The sequence below is a fragment of the Phalaenopsis equestris genome, unplaced genomic scaffold (genome assembly GCF_001263595.1).
Source record: "Phalaenopsis equestris unplaced genomic scaffold, ASM126359v1 Scaffold212195, whole genome shotgun sequence".
Lineage (NCBI taxonomy): Eukaryota > Viridiplantae > Streptophyta > Magnoliopsida > Asparagales > Orchidaceae > Phalaenopsis > Phalaenopsis equestris.
Window position 1 is genome coordinate 406385 of NW_018231140.1, and position 21055 is coordinate 427439.

At 34.6% G+C, this 21055-nt stretch overlaps 1 protein-coding gene across 2 annotated transcripts in view; it reads left to right on the forward strand.

Annotated features, from left to right (window-relative positions):
- The window catches only part of LOC110036882 (protein TPR3-like), a 61316-nt gene that overhangs the window by 18773 nt on the left and 21488 nt on the right, over positions 1 to 21055 (forward strand). The window contains exons 6-19 of one of the 2 annotated variants that reach the window (XM_020741434.1): positions 5079 to 5259; positions 5340 to 5463; positions 5587 to 5699; positions 6074 to 6236; positions 6311 to 6420; positions 6496 to 6565; positions 6664 to 6737; positions 6835 to 6930; positions 7025 to 7120; positions 7375 to 7502; positions 7574 to 7808; positions 8190 to 8354; positions 8430 to 8534; positions 8706 to 8852. In XM_020741434.1, the coding sequence (XP_020597093.1) occupies positions 5079 to 5259; positions 5340 to 5463; positions 5587 to 5699; positions 6074 to 6236; positions 6311 to 6420; positions 6496 to 6565; positions 6664 to 6737; positions 6835 to 6930; positions 7025 to 7120; positions 7375 to 7502; positions 7574 to 7808; positions 8190 to 8354; positions 8430 to 8534; positions 8706 to 8852 (1807 nt within the window). The remainder of the gene's footprint in view (positions 1 to 5078; positions 5260 to 5339; positions 5464 to 5586; positions 5700 to 6073; positions 6237 to 6310; positions 6421 to 6495; positions 6566 to 6663; positions 6738 to 6834; positions 6931 to 7024; positions 7121 to 7374; positions 7503 to 7573; positions 7809 to 8189; positions 8355 to 8429; positions 8535 to 8705; positions 8853 to 21055) is intronic. The other variant, XM_020741435.1, reaches the window with a different exon arrangement.

Consider the following 21055-nt stretch of genomic DNA (forward strand, 5'->3'; position numbering starts at 1 on the left):
TATTTTCCTTGAGATTATAAATCATTTTTTAATATAATTAAATCGAAAATTCTCATTTTTAACTTCACCGTTAGAAAAAAAAATTAAAATAAAATAAAATAAACGAAAATGAGACCGATCCATTTTTAAAACCAAATTAAATCAATAAAACTCATGAATGTTTCGGTCTAAAACATTTAAATTCGTTAAAAGGAAAATGATCGGATCAATCCCAAGAAGGATATCCTTTCCAAGTGGCGCTTTTATGGATTTCCAAACCCAACATGACTTCAATTTATATCAAACTCAAAATGAAACTTCAAAAACCTTCTTCATTTCATAAAATATAGGATAACAATCCATAGGGAACATCTTTCTATACCTCTAAAAATCATACCATTATCAAAGCCCTTCAACTTCAATTTTAATCAAAAGCTCACGGGTAAGGCAACAACCCAAAACTAAAAAAATCAAATCCAACTAAATGAATAGGAAGCTCATGGCTAAGACATCATCCCAAAATCAAGACTCAAATCTAGCATATATTTCAACAAGGGGCAGCAAGAAAAGTGAGATATGAGCCCCCAAATATAATTTCTAGCATTTAAAAAAATGATATCCAACATGTATTTCAACAAGGGGTAGCAAGAGAAATGAGATATGAGCCCCCAAACATAATTCCTAGCATTTAAAAATGACATCCAGCATGTATTTCAACAAGGAGCAGCAAGAGCAGTGAGATATGAGCCCCCAAACATAATTTCTAGCATTTAAAAATGATATCTAGCATGTATTTCAACAAGGAGCAACAAGAGCAGTGAGATATGAGCCCCCAAACATAATTTCTAGCATTTAAAAATGATATCTAGCATGTATTTCAACAAGGAGCAACAAGAGAAATGAGATATGAGCCCCCAAACATAATTTCTAGCATTTAAAAATGATATCTAGCATGTATTTCAACAAGGAGCAGCAAGAGCAGTGAGATATGAGCCTCCAAACATAATTTCTAGCATTTAAAAATGATATCCAGCATGTATTTCAACAAGAGGCAGCAAAATGAGCAAAACATAAGCCCCAAATTTGATTTCCGGCACTTAAAATAAATTTCCAGCATATATTTCAACAAAGGGCAGCAAAAGGAGCAAAACATAAGCCCCAAATGTGATTTCCAGCACTTAACATAAACTTCCAGCATATATTTCAACAAAGGGGCAGCAAAAGGAGCAAAACATAAGCCCCAAATGTGATTTACAGCACTTAACATAAACTTCCAACATATATTTCAACAAAGGGCAGCAAAAGGAGCAAAACATAAGCCCCAAATGTGATTTCCAGCACTTAACATAAACTTCCGGCATATATTTCAACAAAGGGCAGCAAAAGGAGCAAAACATAAGCCCCAAATGTGATTTCCAGCACTTAACATAAACTTCCGGCATATATTTCAACAAAGGGCAGCAAAAGGAGCAAAACATAAGCCCCAAATGTGATTTCCAGCACTTAACATAAACTTCCGGCATATATTTCAACAAAGGGCAGCAAAAGGAGCAAAACATAAGCCCCAAATGTGATTTCCAGCACTTAACATAAACTTCCGGCATATATTTCAACAAAGGGCAGCAAAAGGAGCAAAACATAAGCCCCAAATGTGATTTCCAGCACTTAACATAAACTTCCAACATATATTTCAACAAATGGCAGCAAAAGGAGCAAAACATAAGCCCCAAATGCATCTTTCTCACTTCATAAAATAATTTTCAACATGCATTTCTTACTTTCTAACATTTCAAGCAATGAAAATAATAGAGACAGCCCTCCAACAGGCTTTTCCATAGACATTTATAAAGGAATAAAGGTGCATTTCTACCTTATCCTAACCATACTTTCGAATGCTTCAATTAAAGAAAATAAAAAAATGATCCATATCTGTATATTTCATTTCTCACTACCCTAAATAAATATTCATGCAAGCATTTTTTTATTTCAAGATTTCCCACCGCATGTCTCGAGCAAGATAACAAAACAGAGGAGAGGAAGAAGAATACCTCTTTCAGCAGATCTGAAATAAAACTATAAGAATGGCTAAAGAAAAGACCACTACAAATGCTCCACGTCACAAGCTTTCGAAATTTCTAGCTTAAAGAGGATTCCAACAACACTCTTCTTCCTCAAGAGTTCTTTCTTTCTTCCTCAAAAATTTTTAACAACTCTCAAGCAACAAAAGATGAGAAGGAAATGTAAGTTAGAAAAGATTTTGGCAGAACCTTCCCCACTCTCCAAATTTCGGCCAACCCTAAAATCTTCCCCCAAATGGGATTTTATAAGCATTAGAGTAGGAGATCAGCCACCTACCAGCCACCCTGGTAAGCAAATCGTGTGAGGGGAGAGGAGTAGAAAGATTTAAGGCAAGAGGAAATGCAGCCTAGGGCAGAGGAAGAGCCGGCCAGATGGAGTTTCACCATTGGGAAGCCGTTCGGTCGAGCAGAGATCGAGGAGGCCGCGTGCGTGAATGGACCGCGATCGTTGGAGAAGAAGATCGCCGCGTGGTGGATCTGTTGTGGAGCTAGGGCACGGGCGAGGAGAAATCGCGGGATCGAGCCGCTCGAACGAGGATTTTAGATGTGCGGGTGGAGCCGTAAATAAGGTTTAGGGTTTAGAATTAAGATTATTAATAATATAAGTATGAAAATATTAATTATTTCAAAAAGTAAAATTTGATTTGTGCATTTTTATTAGTGTGGCACATCATCATAAAATAGATGTCAATTTTGGGTAATTCTGACGTTCCAGACGCGCTGGCGCAGTCCGTTTTGCCGTCGGAAGTCGTTTTGACGAATTCATCGATTTGCGTGTCAATTTTCTCGTGTCGAAAGTATAGCAATATGGGTGTCCTTTCCTACCAAAATTGGTATCTCAGACGAGTTGGCGCAATCCAATTCGTCGTCGGAGGTCATCCGGAGAAGTTCGCATTTTCACCCGTCCTTTAGGCTTAATTGAAGTCCGATTTCATGTAACTCAGTGAATTTTGTGTATTTGATGTGTGTATGTGACGAAAAAGAGTCGCGACGATGTCTTCCTAAGGCTTGAAGTTCTATTTGGAACATTTCCCTTGAGTTTTCACAAAATAGCCCATAACCGCTTGTTCATAAGACGATGGTCTTGTGCCATAAATATTAGACATCAAAGAAAAATAGGAAGTGACTGGAATTTTTAAAAGGGTGGGTCTCAATTCTAGTTTTTCTAGGATGGTCAGTAGGAATTCCTAGAGCTAGATCCTAGGATCCTAGAAAAAGAAAGGACCTAAAAAATGAGGTCAACAAGGCTCTCTCCTCCCTTCAATCTCCATTCGATCCAAAACTACACACGACTCTTCTTCCTCTCGTGTGAACAACGCCTCCTTCCTCTACGCACATGCGAGCACAACCCTAATTAATCTTCTTCCCCTTTGAATTTTCTTGTTGCATAGTGTTCGACTCGCCTTCCTCCTCTGTTACACGAACATAGAGCTGAAGCGCTTTTCTTCTTCCTTAAGCTTCGGCCCGACCGACCCGACTCAATTGCATATGTACAATGCCTCTCGACCACTTTCCTTCTCCTTTTTCCCTTCAATTTCTTCTTCTTCTTTCTTCCGCTCTTCTGTTGCTCTTGCTCTTTGTCCCTCTCTCGTTCGATGGTACTAATGAGGAGATGTGCAGAGGATAAACAATATGTTTCTACGAGGGGATATGTCTCCCCAAACCAACTGCATCCTTTATTTATTTATTTATTATTATTTTTTTCTGTTATTACATGCATGCCTAACTTTGATGGAGTCATCCTTTTATGGTACTAGCGGAGAAGCGCTAAGATATTCGTGCATGTAAATAGAAAAATATATTGATATTAATGTAACTTAATTGACACAATTTTTAGACGGTGCACCACCTGTGATGGATCCATATATATTAGAAAGATATTAATATGTAAACGATATAGAAAGACATAATGAATTTGTCGAATTGCATTGAAAGATCATATTAGATTCTACAAACTTTCAAATAATTTTATTGATTTACATAAAATTTAATTGACATCCATATTGTTCATTTTTTATTGAATTATTATAGTTTAGGAGTATTTGTATTCACTAGCTCTTTTTAGCTTACTGTTGTTTTAACTACTTTTTTCATGTTTAATTTAATTAATTAACAGATGAACAATAGTGGAGAAAATATGTATAGAAGACGCGCTCAACTTAAATGAGATAAATTTAATTAGCTTACTTCAATTTATATTTTTGAATAATGGCTCTTTCATTATTAAAATGTTAGCTATAGAAATTTAATGTTTTTACCATCCGACTGTCTGTAGTCGTCTTGGTTAATTGCAAGTCTCTAGCTGGGTTGTGCATCCCTGTCCAACATCTGATCCCACAGTGATGGGACTTGCACTGGCATCACCTATGCTTGTAGCCGTGGCAGTGACTTATTGAATTATTTGTTGCAGCATGCTTCTTGAAAATTTCTAAGATCAGGTATCTCAGAAGTTAGTGAGAAATCTGGAGGTTTAGCAGAAGAAACGGTCATTTTGCTTGGTCTGTCTTTTGTTTATTGCTACGGTAATCAATGATAACCGACAAATCCAACATTTTGATTTATGAATAATTTGGGGTTGGGGCCGCATTTCCTATTTGTTGGGATGGTATATTATTAGTTACATTTTAGTAAAAAAAAATTAAAGATTTCTTCTTTTCCTTAATTATTTATAGGGGTTTTGTCCTCATTTAGAAAATCTCCTGGTGGATAAAATGTAATTTAACCTAAAAATTATAGCGTTTATGCTTAATCTGTTAGATAAAATTTAAAAACGATACATGTGGATTTATATGGATATAAGGCTGCAAATTTTGGACGAGCATTGTTAGCCAGGCGGAATGCAAGGATAGGTTAGTACCTTAGTTGTAAAGTTGCAATTGGGAGCTTGCTGTATCATTTTGTTTTGTGCTTATCCATGAATACTTCTGATACACTTTACTCTTTTCTTGTCCTATATGCTTTAACTGTTAAAAGTGTGGAGCTGAAGTGACAAGTGGTTTCTTTTTATATGCAACCTGGCAGCTTGAATTGGCAACACCAGCTATGCAAAAATCCAAGACCCAATCCAGATATAAAAACCCTTTTTGTGGATCATTCTTGTAGCCAACCAAATGGCGCACATTCTTCATCCCCAGCCAACAATCCATTGCTTGGATCCATGCCCAAAGCAGCAGGTGGTTTTCCTCCGCTAGGTGCACATGGGGTAAGTTGAATACAGTTAATTTCCTCCTATCCTTTGCTATACTACTATTCATTTTGCACAATCTGTTGGTTCATGTTTAGCCTTTTCAACCCACGCCGACATCAGTTCCTATGCCACTTGTTGGTTGGATGTCAAATGCACCTGCTGTAACTCATCCGGCAATTTCCAGCGGACCCATGGGACCAAACACTCCTAGCAATCCCGGTTAGTGATTTTATAAGATTGTGGTTTATTTGGTATAAGCTATCACCTCATGCCTCTACTAGAAGTGTTTTTGTGTTCTTGGTACATGCATAAATATTTTTTTTTTCTCCTTTTGGATGATAGCTGCAATTTTGAAGCATCCTAGAACTCCATCCACCAATCAGGTTGTTGATTATGCTTCTGGAGATTCTGATCACATTTCAAAGAGGACTAGGCCTATTGGAATTCCTGATGAGGTTTGTTTGAGCGCTGTGGGGAGGATTTTTTATTTGGAAACTTACATATGCAGCACACAATTCTTATGTATTTACATATTTCACACCTAAACTTTATTCACCAATAGCACTTTGGTACTTCAAACCTATGTATGAAAAGCTGCATTTCATTTTAAAAGTGATAATAATGCCATTTTTTATTTGATATTAAAGATTTGAGTGTTACGTATATAAATATGTAAGTTTAGGTGTGAGATATGTAAATACAAAAGAATTGTGTGCTGTGTATATAAATGCTCTTTTTTATTTCTTACTTCTTGTGGATCTAGTGCTTTTGAGCTCTTCTTTTGAAAGTTACATGTGATTCTCTTGTCCTGGTTGATACATTTGTGCAGGTGAATTTGCCAGTAAACATGTTAGCAGTTTCTTATGCACTGAACCACAACCAGGCAATCTATGCTTCAGATGACTTACCTAAGACTGTAGCCCGAACACTAAATCAGGGTTCAACTCCCATGAGCATGGATTTCCATCCTATTCAACAAACTATTCTCCTTGGTATGTTTGATTAGTATTTGTGTTTAATTGGCAATTATGATGCATCTTTGACTCTTAGCTGGACTTTGGTTCAGTTGGCACAAATGTTGGTGATATTGGATTATGGGATGTCGGAAGAAGGGAGAGATTTGTCCAAAAGAATTTCAAGGTTTGGGAACTTGGGGCATGTTCGATGCCCCTTCAGGTTTGTTAAATTTTTATCAATATTTTGGCAGGAATGGTTGTCTGAACTTACTGAAATTTCCTTTTATATATTTAGACTGCTCTAGTTAAAGATCCAGATATGTCAGTTAACCGCATAATATGGAGTCCTGATGGGAGTCTATTTGGTGAGATCATGGAAGTGTATAATAATATTTCAATACTCACATTTAAATGAAAGTTTTTTATTATCTTTTTTGCATGTTAAACTTTTATTTTCTTGTAGGTGTTGCTTACTCAAAACATATTGTACAAATATATTCCTATCATGGTGGTAATGATGTTAGGCAGAATTTAGAGGTATGAATGGTACAATTCGTATTTAGTATTTCCATTTCAATATTATTGATTTGCATTTTCTTGTCTCACTGTGTTTTTGATGCTCAAAAACTTGCAGATTGATGCCCATATTGGAGGCGTCAATGATATTGCATTTTCAACCCCCAAAAAGCAACTATGCATAGTAACTTGTGGAGATGATAAGCTGATTAAGGTGTCGATTTGACATTAGATGGTGCTTAGCTAAAAATGTCCAGTGCACAATTTGTGTTTTGAGATACAAGCTATAAATTTATCTTTTATTTTAGGTGTGGGATGCAACAACAGGGGCCAAGCAATATACTTTTGAAGGTCACGAAGCACCTGTATACTCTGTTTGTCCGCATCACAAGGAGTACATTCAGGTTAAAAAAAAAATTTATTAGGACCATACTCATATATGACTATTTGATTGAATTCACTAAATTGATTTTGAAAGAAATCTCAAAACATAACCTTATATGTTATTAATTATTGATTAAATTCAATAAATTGATTTTGAAAGACATCTCAAAACATAACCTTATATGTTATTAATTAAGTCATTGTGAAAAGTAATCCTTGACCAAAAGCTGATAATCTTTTACAATTTAACTCTATATTAATCCTAATTATGCAGTTCATCTTTTCTACGGCATTAGATGGAAAAATAAAAGCGTGGTTATATGATAATTTGGGATCCAGAGTAGATTATGATGCTCCAGGTCATTGGTGCACAACTATGGCTTATAGTGCTGATGGTTCAAGGTTAGTTCACTGATGAATACAGACAGCGGCCATTCTTTTTTAACTAAAAGGATTGATTTTCTCTCTCGTAGACTTTTTTCTTGTGGGACAAGCAAAGAAGGAGAATCACACATAGCAGAGTGGAATGAAACTGAAGGGGCTGTCAAACGGACTTACCAAGGATTTCGTAAACATTCTTTGGGTGTTGTACAATTTGACACAACCAGGAATAGATTTCTAGCAGCTGGAGATGAATTCTTGATAAAATTCTGGGACATGGATAACACCAATCTCTTAACTACTACTGATGCTGATGGTTCTCTCCCAGTTAAGTTTAAACATTAGTTCTGCAATGTTAGTTATGATGAAATATTTTGAACATACTAATTATTTTTTTGAAGTCTAAGGTGTCATTTGGAATCACTTTTGTTTTCTATGTTCTATAATTTATTTTTATGTTGTTTTGTTTATGTTTACATTTGAAAACAAAACATCTTTGGCTATTTGATTAGATTATTGTTGCTTTTAAAAGTACTGAAAACACCTAAATATTGTTTTGAGTGTTTTCAAAATAAAAACACATAAAAAAGGTACTAAACAAACATCTTCTTAAAAAAGGAAAAAAAAAAAAAAACAAAAAATTGATCCCATCCCAAACAAGCTCTAGTTTTTCAAGCTTTTTGATTCTAACTTTTTATTTAATATTAGGCAAGCCCAAAGATACGCTTCAACAAAGAGGGTACCTTTTTGGCTGTGTCTACGCATGATAATGGAATTAAAATATTGGCTAATGCTGATGGATTACGTCTGCTACGGACATTTGAAAACCGTTCCTTAGATGTGTCAAGGACAGTGTCAGAAACCTTGACAAAGGTATTTGTTATAGCCATATAGCCTCAAATATTATACAACAAATTTTTTTTATTGTAGGCTTTTTGTATTTTTTAGCCAATTATAAACCCATTGTCGGCTGCCATTACTACTGCTACCACTACGGTGACCTGTGCTACAATGAATGATAGGCCTGCCACTGAAGGGATTACAACTGGATTGGTTTGTTGCCCTTACGCTTTTAGATTTTAAATTTTGTATTACACCCTTGTAAATCATGCCGTTGATGCAAATTATGCCATTCTTCAGCTCTGTTATGATAAGCTTTAGAACTATTTGGGCGCAATCTTATTATCGTGTACTGACTGTTTCATATTTCCATAATTTATCTAGATTGGAGAGAGCAGAAATTTGGTGGATGTAAAACCAAGATTAATTGATGAGTCAATGGAGAAATCAAAGATCTGGAAGCTCACAGAAATAAGTGATCCAGCTCACTGTAATTCATTGCAGCTAACGGATAACCTGAGAGCAATCAAGGTATGTTTTTCAGGACCTGGAATCTTGTTCCCTGTTTCTCTGGTCAAAATTGCAATACTAGACTTTGCGCATGTGTCATGTATCTTTTTTCTGCTATGGACCTAAAATAATATCTTTTTCTATAAGGCTTTTGTGCTGGTTCTTTTTGCCAGCCTAATTATTGCAAGTATGGTCTTAGAAATTCACAATGTGTATTCAGATGCTAAAACTATTTTGCATTTAAACGAAGAAATAAAAAAGCAAGAACATAAAGACGCCTTTATCCCTTGCACATTCCGTTAGGTCCTGGTAGGATGAATGAAGATTGGATATTTATTTTCATTCTTAACACTAATATATTGCTAATGGTGCTCTTTGAAAGGCTGTTCTACATTTCCGTTAATACTCTTAGGTCGTTCATTTTTGTTAATCTGATATTTCAATATTTTACAAATAAATTTTGTATCTATTATCCATTGAAATGGTTTTTTATATTCAGAAAAGACAGTTTTCCGTATTAAAAATTGCTTTTTGATTAACTTGATGCGTGCTGTCAGTAAAATAAAATAAAAAAATAAATTTTCCATTGGTCGCAATAGCGTTCCAATTACCTGGAATGGATTCAGTTTCCAAAAGAAATGGACTATTTTATGACAGCTTTGGGTATAATTTATTTGTTCATGATTTTGAGCATTATTTCCAAGCTTCGACGCTATCTGATGTGGAGCTCATAGTCTATGGAGATTGGACAAGCCAAATTTCTATGATGTGTCCTTATTTTTATATGTTTGAATTTTCGTACGAGGTCTTACATTCATTTGTCTCGGCTTTTGTTTAATTTTGCTGTTTTATCAGTTCTCCTTTCGTCGTGGTGAAATATTTAATATTAAGCCTGCATGTACTGAACATATGATACAGTGTCATTAACATATAGTAGGTTTAATCTCACTGTACGATTAAAGTTAATGTAGGTAATGTGGATGGAATGAGGTCAATGAGGGCATTGAACTGACTGTATAACTTTGAACTTGTTTTGAAATTTATTTATTTTTTAAATGTTACAGTAAGCTCTAATGGAAGCTAAATAATGTTAAAATAAAAAACACAGTTCATCGCTCCAATAGTTAGTTTACAACTTAATCATACATATAATTTGTACTAATGTAGGAGTAGTAATTTTCATTAAATGAATAAGCTAGTACAAGTGAGTTTAATTTTCAAACACAATCTTTATCATATTACGTTTAGCATATCAATAGCCCGTTGGAAGGGCTGCCGGTTAGACATCAGAAAGCTGTATATGAGAAAAGAAAAATAAGGAATCTCCTTTATTTTAAAGTATTTCCACACCTGTAAGTGTATCACAAAAACATATGAAATATACACACAATCAAATTTTTATATCTACACAATTACTAAACTAGAACTATATGTATACAATCACAAATTGAAAACAAAAGCAATCGTAATGCATTTAATAACAAAAAATGAAATAATCCGTACATAACCCAAAAATTATACGTAAAAGGCTCATAACAAAAAGTGAAATAAAAACTATCCTAGTCCTCAGTTGTCTTCTCTTTCTCATCTTCATCCTCATCCTCTCTCCTCTATAGGCTGCTTCCCTCCCCGACGTGTCTCACGCCCCATCGCATCTATTTTGCATCCATTGAAACAAGTTGAGTGACAACTCAGGTCTATATTTGCAATGAATGCGACAACCTGCCCGCAAATTTCATCTTACTGGCTAGATGTAGAGCTATGCCCAACAAAGGGGCGATGTGCGCCGTACACATGTGCTTGTGATTCTAAGCCTTAAATTCTTCTTTTCTTTATAGTTCGACTGATCAATATCAGGGATTGAAACTCCTAAATTAAAAAATAAGTATAATTCTATAATAATTACTATATCACTTATATGTGGTGTTCTAGATTTTGTGTCAACCTATTGATGGTCCGACTGATGCTGATGGGTACGAGTATGTAATTCAGTGGCAGTGGGTTGTCGTCCAAATTTCAATGCTCATTAAGATAAGAAAAATGTAATTAAATAATTATCATCCACTAAGATTTAATACACAAAATAACTTATCATTCTTCTCTAGTACTCTGTATGTGGGAGAGCCCCTGCAGTGTGTTTAGAGGTGCTCATGCCCCCATAAGTTGAAGATTAGTTATGCTTCGCCTGCCAACTCTTTTTGACATTGTCAGGAGTGACCCAAGCTCTGCCCAAATGGGTGCACATGTTCTCTCTGAGCCATTTAGGGCTTTTGATGACTCAAAAAGTTACGGTGAAGCAAGTCAACCGTATCACACGAGGATACTTGTCAAGTAATAATGCGAATTCAGAGTATCGCATATCGATCCCTTGGGAAAAGGGCTAAGAATATTCCAACCGTTAAATCTCTAGTTTACTAAACATCTAAACCTAGTTTAGTATGATCAAAAGCAAGATAATGAATTCCTACAATCCTATTCACAAATAGAAAAAGAAAAGCACGAACTAGAAAACAAAGAAATCAACAAGCAATTAAATCTTACAATTCTACAAGAGAGACGAGCTTCGCATCTCAGTGATTCAGGTGTCGTGGTTTGTGATTTTTCTACTTTTTCCTCTACGTGATAGTTGTCATTAGGAATAAAATGTTCTTCTTATGCCTATGCCTAAGTTAGAAGAAAAATAAAAAACCCATGAAGTTAAGTTTTTCTATCCCCATGACGTTTCTCAGGATTCTTCTGTTCCCCATTCTAGGTTACAAAATCCTGATAGAACATTTCTATTATACCTGGATTTTGTGGTTAACATGTTCGTTCCTCTACGCGACGGGCAAAAAATCATAAATCACGAAAGTTGTTAAGCTTGTGACTGACCAGATCAGGAGTATATGAGATCCAAAGATTAACACAACTTTCATATGAAAGCTCAGGAAAACTTCATAGGGCATCCAAAAACACAAAAAACACAAAAACCACGAGCCTTTTATCTCAGAAACGTGATAGAGAAATTTGCTACGCTCGATTGAAAGAATGACATAAAACATGTCCATGAAAATCTATGTTACAAGCAAAACATGAAATTAAACACTTACAAAATAACTTGTTCTCTCGATGAAAGCAGAAAATTTTTCTCTCATACAATCTTCTCTTGAAAACAGTAAGACAAACAAAAGAAAAGAGGAAGAAAGACAACCCTGAGGACCTCAACCTTAAGCAAGGAAGAAAGCCTTAAGAGAGAAGCTCTCTCTCTCACCAAGTCCCTTAGGACCTCAACCTTAAGCGAGGAAGAAAGCTCTAAGAGAGAAGCTCTCTCTCTCACCAAGTCTCTCAATCTCTGCCTTCAGTTGACCTTGATGTTCCAAGTTCCCTTTCAAGCTTCCCTAAATCTGTTTTATAGCTCTGGTCTAGGATTAGCAAGAAATTTCTTCTCAAAAATGTTTTCCGCTTCGTTGGTATAGTTATGCCCAAACCTAGTGTGGCCATGCCATAGTTGTCGACCAGTCGATGTGGTCAGGCCTGATTTGGACGTGGTGACGCCTGATCTTGGCGTGGTCATATCGCTGCTTTTGAAACAGCGGTGGTCATGCTCAATCCATTCATGGTCACACTAGTTTTGGTAGTCTCAGCCTTGATTTTTCGTTGTTCCGAAATACGCTCGATCTCTTATAATCTACACATCACCAATAAAAGCTTTTCACAAACGTAAATCCATGATAACTAAGGTGAAACAACTAGTAAAAAATTAGGGTTTGATGCAATAAAAATTATGTCGAATTGACTTGTCAATGTTGACCCGCCTTCCATATCTTAGCAAACATATCGCGGAGACCCCCTCTAGACTCAAAGCTTCTCCTGACATGTGAAACATGCTCTAGTTATTGGGAGAACTCCTGCTTGGAGGGAGATCATCTTTACCTCACGAAGACATCTGTATTAAGAGAAGAAGAATTAATTAGTGCACATAACAAAAGTTAAGATAATAGAAGAAATACATATATTAAACAAAAACACAATCAAATTATGAAATGTAATATATTAAGTACTGCAACTGAAAATAAAAGTATAGTCAAAATGTAAAATGTAATCTACAAACTACCACTACTAAAAATAGAAATCTAAGTGAAAGATGAAATATTTAATAATGAAGAAATTAAATAATGTACACGTATTATTCTGCATCATCCGATGAGTGAATGAAATATGAAATTAGAATTTTTTCATCTAAACCATCACTAAAGTCATACTTTTTAAGATTAATTTCTTGTGTGTCATTAACATCCTCTAAATTATCTTTTCATAAATAATATTAACTAAAATAGTGCTAAACTTCATCAAGATAGGTCTAAACTTCATCATAATTGAGATAAGATAAAGAATTGTTGTTCAAAGCTCTTGATCATTGTGATAATGTGATGTGCATATCTTTAATGTTTAACCTAAGTGGTGCAAAATATAAGTTGTAGATGAAGGTATCACACAATTGACTCATCGGTGCGTTCTTGTTTGTCAAAGTAGTAAGAACAGAAAGTTGAGTTTGTTATAATAAATATATCTCACATATTGAGCATTCTGGTAGACTTTCTTCACATCTCTCTTAAATTTATTCAAAAATCTATAATAAAATTTTTTGTTAACTCAATTTATCAATAATTTTTAATAAATTATCTAGTATATCTCAAATGGATACATTCAGCAGTACTGTAGTGTACTACCAACTATAGTCTCGTATGATAGATGTAGGAGCAGATGGTCTATCAAATCAAGAAAACTGAGTAAATATTCTCTTAGGCTTGCATAATATTATTATAATGTTTGCTTCTAATTGTAGTAATGTATCAATTTTTAAACGAGCTGCACATAATTTTTTAAATAATGAACTAATTTTAATCAATGAATTAAATAATTTACGTGACAAATAGTTAAATTCAGTTGGCATCAAACTTTGCAAGAAAATATGGCAATCATGATTTATCATTCCAAATATCTTTCTCTACTATGAAGTTATCACAATAGCTCAAATTTGAAGCATAATTGCTCATAAATTTAATAATTGCACCCATTCTCAAAATTTTCATCCATGAACCAAAGTAAGACGATATTTAGCTTTAGGCTTAATAAGTTTACCAATAGCAGTCTTTGAATCTCTAACCATCTTCTTCTACAAAGCTGATTCAAGTCCATTCTGACATTCACGTTATACTTAGTTTTACCCTTAACATTCATCATAGTGTTGAAAATTATTTCAAAGAAAATTTTTTCTATATGCATGACATCAAGATTATGAATAATCAAATTAGTCTTCTAGTAAAACATATCCTAAGAAGTGGATGATTTTGTCTAATTATGATTAACAACAAAAACAGGGAGACGTGAAGGTAGCTTGAGGCAATCATCAATCTTTGGAAATATGGAACAATTCATCTCTAGTTAAAGTTTTGTGGCGGCTCTGAGTTCTCAACTCTGTTTTGTCTTAATACATTTCTATCTCCTAAAAGGGTGATCGGCATGTAAAACCATACGATGACAATCAAAATATAATTTTGTTCTTCTATGTTGAAGTAAAATGTGCAAGCTAATTTTCCCGTAGTGTTTCATCCTGATAATATTTTATATGCGGGAAAATCACTTATTATCCACACTAAAGCCGTGTGACACTTCTTGAGGGAGAGGGAGCGGGCAATCGAGAATGCGAAAGGGTACCTTCTTTCTATAAATAGACGTTGGACAGAGGAGAGATCGACTTACCTGGTGAGTTGGACGGCGCAAATGAAGGTATGAGACCAACAGACACAATTTAGTGCTTCCGCGTGCATCAATCAAAGCTGATGGCTATGTCGGCGATTAAAGACAAAGTGATCGAGCAGAGGAGACGAGATGCTTGATGAGGACGTTAAGTCTTAAGTAGTGGCTTCGAGCAGGCAAGGGCAACTACATGGGATGCTCGAGTGTAGCTGAGAGACAGGCCGGATCTCGCTAAGAAGGAATGTTAATATGATTTTTCTGTCTTGTGAAGCCTACCATTCTTGATGGAACCCTAGTGTGTTGGTTGAGGAAGAAAGAGTCGAGCGTCCTCTGTATGTAAAGGAGAAGAAGAAACATCATGCGCGGAGGAGGAAGACGAGTTCCATGTGTGTAGGGCTCTCGATCAAAGATATAAAGGTGAGTTTTAATAATTTTAATTCAATTATTTAATAAAATTATATATATAATTATAAATAAGTTTATTGTTTGAATTTTAAATTTAAGTGCATTTGATTTTAAATTTAAGTGCATTTGATGCATGCTATCAAAGTTCCATTTTTGGATCAATGAATGGTTGACGATAGCAAGAAATGTTAGGGTTTTAATTCTAAAAGTAATTTTAAATGAATAGTATTTATTATAAGTAATAATGGCAATGAGTAAACTTAAAGTTTAGCTATTTAAATTTTAATTAAATATGATTGATGATTAACAATTAAATTAGAACATAGTTAAGTAAGTTGATAAAAATTTAGTAACTTGAATAGTTTATACATTAAAGGTGTTAACTTAATGGAGGGGACAAAAACAGAAAACAAAGAAAATCATCCAAGAAGGAGTTGAGTACTCTTACTATTGGATTTATAGTAGTATTCTTTTTTCTCAATCAAGTACGTATATAGTTATTGATATCTATAAATTCTTGTATTAGTTTATCCTGATTTATATGCTCTTCTTTTTATTGGTTATATTTAAATGTTAGGTCTTTTGTAGTAAAAATTATAACATGTTATTTAAAAATACATATATTGTATTTTATGTCATAATATATGCATATGAATCATATTGATTATATATATATATATATATGTTTTTTTGTGCATGATTGACTATGATGGAGTTACCCCTTTTTGGCACTGGTGGGGTAATAATACGATACTCATACACATGAAAAAAATATGTTGTTGACATATATTAACTGTTACAATTTTTAGACGTGCTCTTGCGATGATTGTACATATATAAATGATACAGTATGTTATTGATGTAGTACACTACCTTATATATTATAAAATATTATTAGTGATCATATCAATAAGATATGAAGTATATTTTTACTGGTTTATTTAGAGCTTAATTGACAATCATATTGTTTCTCTTTTGTGTAACTATAATCTAAGAGTGTCCGTATTCACTAGCTATGGTTTGCTCACTCTTGTTTTAAACTAACATTCAAGGTTTGGTTAAGTGTTTTAAGAGATAAGCGATAGAATAATAGACATTTATAGAAGACGCGAATAACTTGTAATGAGGTAAACTTAATTGTAATGTTTTAATTTAATTTTGATAGGGTTTTTTCATTAAATTAAATGGTAGTTATCTAAAATGTAATATAGATTTTTTTTTTAATTTCCACCATCCAGCCGTCTTTATACGACTTGACTAATTCCAAGCTTTGGGCCGAGTCGTAACAAAAGTGGTATCAGAGCAAAATTTTATGATTAATTAATATAATTTTGATGAAAGAGTTAATAGAATAATTAAAAAAATAATAAAGTATTTAAGTTAACTCAAAATAATAATTATATCTATTCAGGCATATAGATACACTCTAAACTATAGGAAAGAGTCTTAGTAGAAAATAATGAAGTACGACATACTATAAATATGAATACAAATGTTTTGACTTGAATGATGGTGATGATGACTCAGCTGATTCAGTTGTGCGGATCATAATCTATTACAAGCGATACAGTTATTGTGGATAAGTACTTAAAGATATTCCAAGATTTTCGTTAAGAAAATTGATTATTTGGTTAAAATGGAGAATTGACTAATGCGAATCGAAAAGATATTATATAGTATGACCTGTTCGGATGAAAGAAGAGTGCTAATAGCCACATTTGTGCTGGATGGAGAAGCTGAAATTCAGGCACCATCAAGATAGACTAGGGGACTACCCAAAATGATGGTAAGTTAGGATGAATTCGTAGAGCTATTTAGAGAGTGATTTGTACCTCTATCCACTTGAAGACAAATGCAAGGCATTTCTCATATTGGTACAAAGAGAGAAGATAATCATACAATAAAAAACAAAGTTTACTGCACATTTAAGGTATGTGCCTTAGTTGATTAGACACATTTAAGATATGCGCCTTAGTTGAAAAGTGCTACATATTTCTTTCTGGATCAAAACACTTGATTAGACAACCGGTGCCTTTTGAAATTGATGAATACTAAGTAATAGTGGAACGAGGTAAAAGAGTGGAGATCGATTATTAGCTTACTCAGAAGTGTAAGGAGACACACAAGAGGAAGAATATTGATGAAGGAGAAAATGTGGATCAAAGTGATCCAATGGGAAGAAGTCCAAGTTCAATTCATGTGGATTTAATACAAATTTGACTTACAACACTATTGATACCTGTGTCAAATGCAGAAGACGACATAAAGATAAATGCTTGATTGGATCTAACATATGCTACCGATGTCATCAGCCTGGTCATATAACAACGTATTGTCCATTGGTTGGCCAGAAGAGCACTAAAGATCAGAAGTCAGGCGGAGCTCCTTCACAGAAATAGCAGACGACCAGAAAAGGATAGGGTCAATAGCTTTATCTCCTACCCAAGTTCAGCAAAGACATCTTGTTCGACCTCGAGTTTATTCCCTTACTTAAATTGAGCCCGAAGAACCTATTGTTGTTTATGGTGATAGGGTTTCATGAGCGGCATTTTCATATAGCAGGGTGTTTTTTGAGCGAATTTTCTCACTTTAGTAACTGTGTTTTTTTAGATATGTTATTTTTAGATTTTGTTATTGAGGGGAGTATAATTGAGTCGCCTTGTATCAGGTCTTTACTTTACAGTGACTACTTCTCATCTTAGTGAATGACCCGTAGTTTTCATCATGAAATTTATGGATAGTTCATGTTAACATGCTTAATGAGAGATGACTTGCATTATGTTTATAAATTTCAAGGACAAAATTTAAAGAAGATTGTGATGTCCCTTTTCATATCCTTGCAGGAACCAAAGGGAGGCAGAGGAAGTGAGCGCTCGGGAACACGAAAGGTACCTTCGTTTTATAAAAGACATGGGGTGGAGATAAGATCTAAAGGGTTGAATTGCTCGGATGAAGGCATGAGACCGACAAACGCAAGCTATAGCTTCCTCATGCATCTATCGAAGCTTAAGGCGGTGATGATGATTGAAGACAACGTCGTCAAGCAGAGGAGACAAGGCGCTCGATGAGGGCATCGAAGCTTATGTATTGGCATTAAGCAGGCGAGGGCGATGATGACTGAGTGAGAGGTTCGAGCATTGAAGAGAGACAAATCGGTTCGCTCGGAGGAAGGTCAAAGCAATTTTTCTGTCATTTGAAGCTTGTCGCTCTCGACCGAACCCTAGTGTGTGAGTGAAGGAAGAACCAGTCTAGCGTCTTCTATATGCGAAGGAGAAGCAACATCGCACTTGGAGGAGGAAGACCATGCCTAGGGCTCTCGATTCAAGATATAACGGTGAGTTTTAATTATTCTAATTAAATTATTTAATTAAAATTATATATATATATATATATAAGGGTTTTGATTCCAAAAGTATTTTTAAATTAATATTTAATGTGTTAATTGCAATGATTAAACTTAATATAAGTATTAACTGCAATGATTAAACTTAAATTTTAAGTATTGAAATCTTAATTAAATAATGTAATAAAATAAATATTGATAATTAACTCTTAAATTAAACATAATTAACTAATGTGATAAAAATTTAGGTAACTTGAATATTTTATAAATTATTGCTGTTAACTTGGATTAGATAAAAACTAAAAACAAAGAAAACCATCTAAGATTGAGGTGAGTACTCTTACTCTTAGATTTATAGTGTATTTTATTTTTTCTTAATCAATTGCATAAATAGATATTGATATCTATAAATTCATGTAGTAGTTTATCCTGATTTATATACTCTTTTTTATTTATCATATTTAAATGTTAGGTCTTCTTGTAGTAAAAAATATAACATATTATTTAAAGATAAGCATATAATATCATATGTTATACATTAAGCATATGGATGATATTGATTATATATATGTGTTCGTATGTGCATGTATAACTACGATGAAGTTCTCTTTTTTATGGTACTAGCAGATGAACGCTAAGTTATCCATGCATATAAATGGAAACTGATATTGATATTGAAGTACTTTAATTTGAACAATTTTTTACGGTACTCTTGTGACAATTGTACAGATCTAAATAGTATTAACATATTACTGACATAATAAACCACCTTATATATTATGAAATATCGTGAATGATCATATTCATAAGATAACAAAATTTTTTTATTTCTGATTTATTAAAAACTTAATTAGCATATATATTATTTTCTCTTTCATCGTGCTACTGTAATCTAAGTGTGAGTATTCACTGGCTATGATTAGCTCACTATTGTTTTAAACTAATATTTCATGTTTAATTAAGTGATTTAAAAGATAGGTGATAGAAGAGAACATTTATAAAAGACACAAACAATCTCAAACGAGTTAAATTTGTGGCTCTTTCATTTAATTAAATGTTAGTTATAAAAATTGAATGATAGAGATTTTGTTATTTTGATTGCCCGACCATCTATACCAGACTTTATCAGTTTCAAGTCCCCATGTCAGATCGTTACAAGCCGCTTATAGAATAGTTATATATGATGATATTTATTTCTCAAAGAATTTGTAGCTCATCTATCAGCGGCTGCAAATATACATTAATTCTATCTTTGGGATATTGGGACTTGGAAAAATCAATGTCAGGAACATGAATAGAATGGTCATAGTGAAAAATAATATGAAGTAACAATCATAGACTAACATGAGTAGGATGAGGCGGTCTGAATGTAAACATTAATTCTATCTTTCCCATAGCAGATTTTGTTGCTTATCTTCTTCCAAAAGCTGTTGTTCAGATTTTGTTGCCTATCGCCTAGACACATGATTTTTTCTTTTCATAAGTGGTGTTTGGATCTGTACCTGTAGTATGGTGCTCTTCATCAGGAACTGCGGTGTTGGATAGAGAATAGGGTTGCACCTTCTTAGTAGGGATGGCAGGTGGCTGATCTTTAGCGATATCCGGCCTTAGATGTGGATGCAAGTGATAGCGTGGATGCAAGTGATAACAAATAGTAGAACTGTGGTCAAACATACTACAATGAGAGCAATAAGGAGGATGTGGCTCTAATTCAACCTTTTGTCAATGCCCATTGTGAGTGGTTCTAATCCATACCTCATCTAGAGCTGGTTGAGTGATATATCTCTCAACTAACAATATCTCTCAACTAACACAACACACAAGCCACAGAGGGTCTGGTGACTGCAAGCGTAGGAGTATCAATCTTGAGACTTACCGTAAGCAGTTGCTGAGTAGTAGATAAATTCAAGTTGAACAGATGTAATTTTAACCCACGGAAGCTTTATCCAAATAGGAATGATAGGGGACTCTGTTTTGGATCAAAATCGACAGTCCACTTCAGAATTTTCATAAAACGGTTGTCGCTCTTGATAATTTTTTGAGAAAAAATATGAGTGTAATCGATATTGTGAGATAGTTGAATACGTATATGCCGACCGTCAGTAAGCCACAATTTCAACTGCCCAATAGCTTCATAGCATCAAAATCTTTTCAAATGATCTCAAGTTTTGGGTGACTATAAAGGAATTTCCCCACTAGAACAAAACGCCAAGAAGGCACGAGAATACTGGTTTCAGCCTCAGTGAGAATAAAAACAGACTTCCCATTTTTTTTTACCAAGATTTTTAATGGAAGTGTGATCACCACCACCTTCATTTTTTTTACCAAGCTATTTAATGGAAGTGTGATCACCACCACCTTCAAGAGCTTCGTGAAAAGATTGTGGAACATTGCAGGACTTGCCAATACGAAAACCAGACTCAAAATTTGAAAGAGAGGCACGAGTAGGAATAGGAAAATCGTCAGCAAGTGCAGTGGCATAAGAACGGATCGTCGAGGCCATCTCCAGAGCGACTAGGTGAGCTGCTAGAAAAAAGGCGAGTAGACTTCGGGGAAACTCTTTGTCGGGTAGGACGATAGAGGCGTCGTCGAGTACGAGAGAGACGACGCGTGCCGCGATGGCTAATGGGGAGCTGCGAGCGAGGGTTGTTGACTGCGGGTGAGGAGAGACGACTCGAGCGAGCGACGTCGACAGGCTGATGACTGCGAGTGAGCGCCGTCGAGGAGTCTGCGAGGG